Here is a 7050-nt window from a genome sequence, read left to right on the forward strand (position 1 = left end):
CGCTCTTCTTTCTTTTGAGACTGGTTGAAGGCTTTTTATAGAGATATTTTGGTACTAAACCTGTGCAGACGTTGAATGAGTTTGGTCTGCAGACTGAAGTGCCAATTCAGGGCTATTAGTAATGACTCTTGAACACTATTGTTGTATTTCATAGCTCATTAATTTTGGGTTTACATTTACAAACCTGAGCCATGAATCTCCCAATTTACTCTCGTGGCAGTCCAGCCTTGTTCTTTTTTTTTTTTCTTTTTCTTTTGGTCTTTGTTCTGTACCAGACTTCCTTGCAACCTTTCGCTCGGATGGCAAACCAGTGTCTGACTCTTTCTATAAAATTTTGTAAACAGCGACTTAGTTTTTCTACATGAAGGAGACACTTCATTTCCCGTTCTTCGTCAGCACCTTGTCAGCGTTCTTGTAATCCCGTCGACAGTTTTCCGATGCCTGATTTATTGCAGAGTAAAAACCACAGTCCCTACTTACCCGTCGCTTCGATGGAAACGGGGAGGTTTTGTGCAAGCCAGAACTGTACCTCTGACACTACGTGGAATATTTGTGCACTGACATGTACTGGTGGCGACTGTGGAGATTTAGCGAGAGAAGAGTATTTGTAATTTCGTGGTAGCATCAGCGAGTTTGCAGGCCCTACTATATGCGTTTCTGTCCTTGCCCTAAATTCTAGGTCACGGCAACATTCACACAAGCTCTAAGTGTAATAGATCGTTTCCTTTTTAACTTGAAATCTGTGGGTTTTTTTCTGGGAAATCTCATTGTTTCGGAACCTTTAAGCGTGGCAAATAGAGAAATAAACAAGGAAATCGCCTTTGCTTGAATGGGAGTGCAAAAAAAATACTCCCCGCGAAAGCGCTTTGCAACTCTGCCCTCCGAGGAGGAAAATACTGGGGTGGTTTCTTGGGAACCAGAACTCGGTAGCAGAAAAATGGATGAGATTGGGCAGTTCCAGCGTGCGTTTGGTGCAGCGGGGAGCGCTTTGGGGTGCGAGAGCAACTGCTGCTGGCCGCCATCCGAGGCAGCTCGGAAATAAGCGGAGAAGGTGGGATCCGACTGTGCGTTAGAGGGTCCCTCCTCTCCTCATCCTCCCTTAACTTCTGCCCCAGAGCAATTTCAAACTCTTCCTGGTAGTGAGACGGGTATGTCTGCAACGGACCGTGAAGGATTTGGGTGGCTGGAGGGAAGTCAAATTTCTAAAGGCTTTTGTGAATAAGGAACTGCTTTTTATGGGTTTACTATAGATTTTATTGTCTGTGATAAACAAGAATGACCTGATCTAAAATGGAGGTAGGGAGGGACAGATGGAGAACACACAATTTGAAGATTCAAGGTCAAATGGTTTTATTTCCATGAGAAAGTTGATTATTTTACTCTTTAAAAAGTGATGGTTTAGGTTTCAAAATTAAATACACTTTAATGGATTCATTTGCATATTTTAAAGTAGTATTTGACTTTCTCCTTCCTGTGTTTTTTATTTTTCAGTTGACATAAATGCAAGATACCTTGTCTTGATTATATAAGGTTTTACTTGGTAATAGATCTACTGATCCTTTATAGCAGACTGTGAATATTGTAAATATCTTGAGATGGAAGGGTCGTGTGTCATCAAAGAAGACATTCTTTGGACAAACACTAAAAGGATATGAGAAAGCTCTGTAGGGTTGGGTTGGGTTTTTTTTAGAATTTTATTTAAGAGAAAAATCTCTGAAATCATTTGACCTTTTCAAAATTTTATGTATATCTGACTTCTCCTGTTACTTGATTATTTTAAGCTATATATATATAAACAAGTTAGAAGAACTTGACTAGGCAAAAGAGTTTTCAATTGGAAATAGCAACATGTCCAAGTTTTGCTGTCATAACTTCAGGTTTTTCTTTTGGAAATCTGAGTCTGTCCTCATATGCCATGTTTAACTTCTGCGTATGAAAATGTTTTCATTTCTCCTTTTCAGTGTTACCTGTAATATGTTAGTTTATTTTGGATCAGTATTATATTGTAAATATTACGCATCAGTGTATATAAATGATTTTACTAAACTTAAAAGTTACTGGCTCGTTTTGTTTGGATCCCGAGTCCATATAGTACAGAAGGGAGGAAGGACAGCTGTGGCCTGGAGGGCATCACAGTGCGCTTCTCCTGCCGCCCTCGGTCCTCCATCCCGCTTCTCCTGCCGCCCTCGGTCCTCCATCCCGCTTCTCCTGCCGCCCTCGGTCCTCCAACCCCCTTCTCCTGCCCCCCTCGGTCCTCCCTGCCACCCTCGGTCCTCCAACCCCCTTCTCCTGCCACCATTGGTCCTCAGTCCTTCTCCTGCTGCCCTCGGTCATCCCTCCCACCTGCTTTACAAATGTGAATAAGCCCTTTGCTTTATATTTTGCAGGAGTGCCGTGAGGCTTTGAGATGAAATAATGCCTGACAGGATAGGCTGGATAAAGCCCTAGAAAATTGCGTGCTCTGCCTGGCAACCTAACCTGAAATCGCCTCTTTTAAACACTGCTTTCCGTTAGATGGCAGCAGTACGTGCCCCGTGCTGCAGGTTAACCCTCCCAAGGTCTACAGGATTTTTCTCGTAGCTACGACTTCGGGCTGTCGGGGAAGGGAGGGATGAGTTGTTCTGCATTCAGTGACATTTCCCCAGTCAGATACAGCAGCTCGTCTGTTCTGCCCCACGCGTTCTTTGGGGCAGGCACTGGGAACCGGTATCTTTAGCGTGACAGTCCTCGCCGGGCGCTGTGCTTGGCTGGAGGTGGCTGGATTGGCAATTTGGGATACACTGGGTGGATGAGAAGGGGCTTGGCTGTCGTTCAGGCTGGCAGAGCGCTTTGCCAGGCAGCCCTGGAGTGGTCCTCCTCGCCTCGTGGGCAGTCAGCCCTTCTCAGCACAGACTTAGAGCCATCAAGCACCGCACTTAGACACTTCCTGGCTCTGGAAATAATTTTATTACCCTCAAGCATGAGAGCAGCCATATAGATCACTGTCACGTGAGCACTTCAGAACAAAAGTGGCATGAAAAGAGGCAGTGGCACAGCTGCGGGTGCCCGGGTGCACCAGGCCACCTTCTTTGTAAGAGTTAACATCCGTCTGCTTTGGTGCCTTTGGGGAGTTAATAGCGAGCGGGCCAGTGAGTGACTGTCAGAGCATCCGTAGCACGAGGAAGAGGAGTGAGAGAGCCATTTCCAAGCATCCTGGGAGTATTTAAGGCAGCCAAACCAGCTGCAAGCGCTCCGTAGAAGCGGCACAAGAAAAGCCTCTGCCCTACTCATGGAAGGCTGCGTGGCCCAAAGAACGCCTCTCCCTTTCCAGCAAGAAAACTCCCCTCAAAGAGTTAAAACATGCGGTGACATGGGCTCAGCTTGGTGAGGAGCCCTGCAAGGATGGCTGTCAACAGGCACTGAAGGCTCTCACCGAGGCAACCAACCCATTGTTTCCCTGGTAATCTTCTATTGCTTTCCACTTATGAACGCTTAATCCCCTTTTAAACAAATTGCTGTGGCAGCAGAAGCTCCTGTCAAACGGGGTCAGCGCAAGCAGGGCGCAGCGGGCTCTGAGCGATGAGATGGGGGTTATTTAATGCGCTGTCTGCTCCTGCCTGTGCCGGGGGTGCGGGTCCCACCATCCCTGTGGAATGTTTGCGTTTGAAGCGGGGCTGGAGAAACGGTCGCCCCTCAGGTCCTTCTGTTCCAGCCCCAAAAGCAGCTGTCCTCCTGGCTTCCCGCTCTCGGCAGGCTGGCTGGTGTGTCCGGCCATCCCGGGGGACAAGTAGCCGAGCAAGAGCTAAGAAAAGGCACGTTTGGATGAAGGGAACTGGTGGCTTGAACCTGGCTGCAGGTTGAGCGGGGAGAAGAGGACAGACCCTGAAGGACGGTGTCGTGGTGGTGAGACGGGATCTTTGCTGTTGAGTTAAAGCGGCTTTTCTCACGTCTCAGCGGCCACGTTTTCCTCTCTTTCCTCCAGCTTGGGGGGCAGTGGCCATGGCTCCAAGCCGGACACAGCCAAGGTGCGCCCCGATTGGCAGTGGGGTTCTTCTCCTGGCGCTGGGCCTCTCCTGCCTGCTCCGGGGGCTCCTGCTGCCTTGCGCAGACTGCAGCCCCCAGCCCACCTGGGGCTACACGACCTACGACGTAGTCATTCCAAGGAAACTTGGCCCCAAGGCAGGGAAAGCCAGCCAGGACGTCGTGTCCTATATCATCAGCATTCAGGGGGTAAATTACACGATTCGCCTCAGGCAGAAAGACTTTGTAATAAAAAACTTCCCCGTATTCATTCGGGACTCCCAAGGGGAAATCGTGGTCGAACAGCCCCGTGTGCCAGCAGATTGCTATTACCACGGCTACGTGGAAGGCATCCCGGGCTCCGCGGTGACTCTGACTGCCTGCTCTGGGCTCAGAGGACTGCTGCAGTTTGGAAACTCAAGCTACAGCATCGAGCCCTTAGCAGGTTCCACCATGGCCGAGCATCTCCTGCTGCAGATGGAGGAGGTGGTTCCTGGAACGGTGATGTACAAAATGGCCAAGAAAGGCGGACAGTTTCCAAGCCCTGGTACAGCCATAGGGCAGTTCCAGCCCCGGAGGCACACGCGGTATTTGGAGCTCCTTGTCGTGGTGGACAAAGAAGGTTTTGACACCTTTGGCAGAAGTATAACTAATGTGACACTGGAAGTTATCGAAATAATCAATCTGGTGGACGGGCTGTTTTATTCTTTCCACCTCCGTGTTTTGGTAAGTGCACTAGAGGTTTGGGCGGAGAAGAACCCTATCAGTGTCACTGAAAACATAACCGAGGTGCTTCATGATTTCAATCTTTGGCGGAAGCAGCAAAGCCTTACGTCCGCTGTGCACGACGTGGGGTGTCTGTTTGCCTTGATGGACTTCCATCAGGGTCAGAGAGCATCGCACGTGGGTGGCCAATCCAACTTCGCCAGTGCATGCGATAGAAAACGCGCCTCTGCTGTTGTATCGTTTGCAAAGCAGCCTTACATGGACACTGCTGTCCATGTCGCTCGTGCGTTAGGGTATGTCCTTGGCATGAAGTACAATGACAGACACTGCAGATGCGGAAACACATCTAAATGCATCATGAGCACACAAGGCACAGAGAACTATCAATTCAGCAACTGCAGCAAAAAGCGCTATTTTGATTTTATAGCATCAGGGCGAGGATTCTGCCTTAATAACGCCCCAGAATCGGCGATGACATTTGCACTGCAGCGCTGCGGGAATGGCATCCTGGAGGTCGGGGAAGAGTGTGACTGTGGCTCAGAAGTACAGTGTAAATTGGACCTTTGTTGTGACAATACCTGTCAAAAAAAAAAAGGAGCCGTTTGCACTTCTGGAGGCTGCTGTAAGAATTGCAAGCCTCTTCCGGAAGGACAAGTGTGTAGGGAGAGCGCTGGTCCGTGTGACTTGCCTGAGTATTGCAACGGGACGTCTGAGCATTGCCCAGCAGACGTGGCCAAGCAAGATGGGACGGTGTGTGCCGGGGATGGGTACTGTTATTCGGGCAAATGCCAATCGCGCACATTGCAGTGTATGAGCATCTTTGGCAAGGAAGCAAAGCCTGCTCCGCTCCCGTGTTTCCAGGAGGTGAACATGAAAGGGGATCGGTTTGGCAATTGCTGGGGAGATGGGGCAGAATTCGACTTTCAGAAATGTAAGCTAGAAAATGTCCTGTGCGGGAGGGTGCAGTGTACGAATGTTAGACGTCTGCCTCAGCTGGAAGATCACACAACCATCGTTCAAACCCTGGTGGGCGATACCTTGTGTTGGGGCACGGACTACCACTTGGGTGTGGACATTCCGGATCCTGGAGTCGTTAAGGATGGCACGCAGTGCGGTGAGAAGAAGATCTGCATTAATCGGACGTGCGTCCCCAAGGAGGAGTACTTGACATCCCGCTGTTCTGCCAAGACAACGTGCAGAGGAAAAGGCGTCTGCAACACCAGAGGAAACTGCCACTGTGACAACGGCTGGGCACCTCCCTACTGCCAGTTTGTTGGCTTTGGAGGAAGCGTTGACAGTGGGCCTGCACCGGTCACTAAAAAGGTGCCTTTTAGATTCATCGTTGACATTACCATAATAAATGTTACTGTTCTGGTGCTCGCAGCGCTTGTCAGTGTGCACGTGAGAAAGCTCGGAGTAACCCAAGCATTGAACAGACTCTTTGGATGCTTTTGGGCTAGAGAACAGGCTCCTGAGGAGGATGCGAAGGACCAGGCGGAAGAAGGCAGCTCCAAACCAGCTGAGGGTCGAAACTACCCTGTGTAGGACTTCACGTGGCAGCAGTGGAAAACCGGACTCAGTCAGTCACTAGCTACAGACTCCAGCTGCGGTGGACTCATTTAAAATTGATCCAGATGGAAGCGTAGGGTTAGGGGACATAGTTTTTATCTTGTAGGATAGGATAGAATAACAAATAGAAAATAGCACAATGAAATTGTTTCGCTTGACCTCACTCCATAACAGGAAAAAAAAAAAAAAAAAGTTGTTGACAAAAATGACAGCGGCGCTCTGGTTAATTTAAAATCTTGCCTGCTGGTTTACACTGACAGACACGGGCTGAGCAAGGAGGATCCCGGGGCGGCTGAAGCAGAGCCTTTTGCAAAGCAAGAGCAGCGCTCAACTCTCAGCCCCAGAGCACGGGGGGCTGCAGCAGCCAGTGCCCCTCTCCGCTAGTCCCGCAGTCCCCGAAGGATGTCTGCTCTTCCCTCTGAGCAAAGAAAGTTCTGGGTCACAGACCCTCCACTATGGCTCAGATGAAGGGGTGCAGACTGTCCACACCAATGTTTAGGACTCTATAACCTATATATGTCTCCGTACCCTATAGCCACCTCCTCCGTCACCGGCATCCCAGGCAGAGTACCCACCTTCGAGCATCTCCTCTGCCGCACCGCAGTCCGGGAACAACCGTGAGCTGCTGCAAACATCAGTCGGCGTTAAGCGGGAGACAGGAGGAGGGAAGAAAGGGCTGTGAGGTTTGGTTACAGGAGAAAAAGATGTGGAATGTATCCGAAAGGAAAGAGGGAGGGAAAAAAAAAAATCATTCCT

General features: G+C 49.6%; 1 protein-coding gene across 1 annotated transcript; it reads left to right on the forward strand.

Annotated features, from left to right (window-relative positions):
• Positions 1–3978: 3978 nt before the first annotated feature.
• Positions 3979–6270, forward strand: LOC104282282 (disintegrin and metalloproteinase domain-containing protein 9-like). The gene has a single exon (XM_009880363.1). It carries the CDS (start codon positions 3979–3981, stop codon positions 6268–6270), a length of 2292 nt encoding a protein of 763 aa, XP_009878665.1.
• Positions 6271–7050: the final 780 nt, after the last annotated feature.

The sequence above is a fragment of the Charadrius vociferus genome, unplaced genomic scaffold (genome assembly GCF_000708025.1).
Source record: "Charadrius vociferus isolate BGI_N301 unplaced genomic scaffold, ASM70802v2 scaffold332, whole genome shotgun sequence".
In the NCBI taxonomy this organism is placed as follows: domain Eukaryota; kingdom Metazoa; phylum Chordata; class Aves; order Charadriiformes; family Charadriidae; genus Charadrius; species Charadrius vociferus.

What these genes read in the sequence shown, in the direction of transcription:
- LOC104282282 (XM_009880363.1), top strand. Translation starts at nt 3,979, where the DNA reads ATGGCTCCAAGCCGGACACAGCCAAGGTGCGCCCCGATTGGCAGTGGG.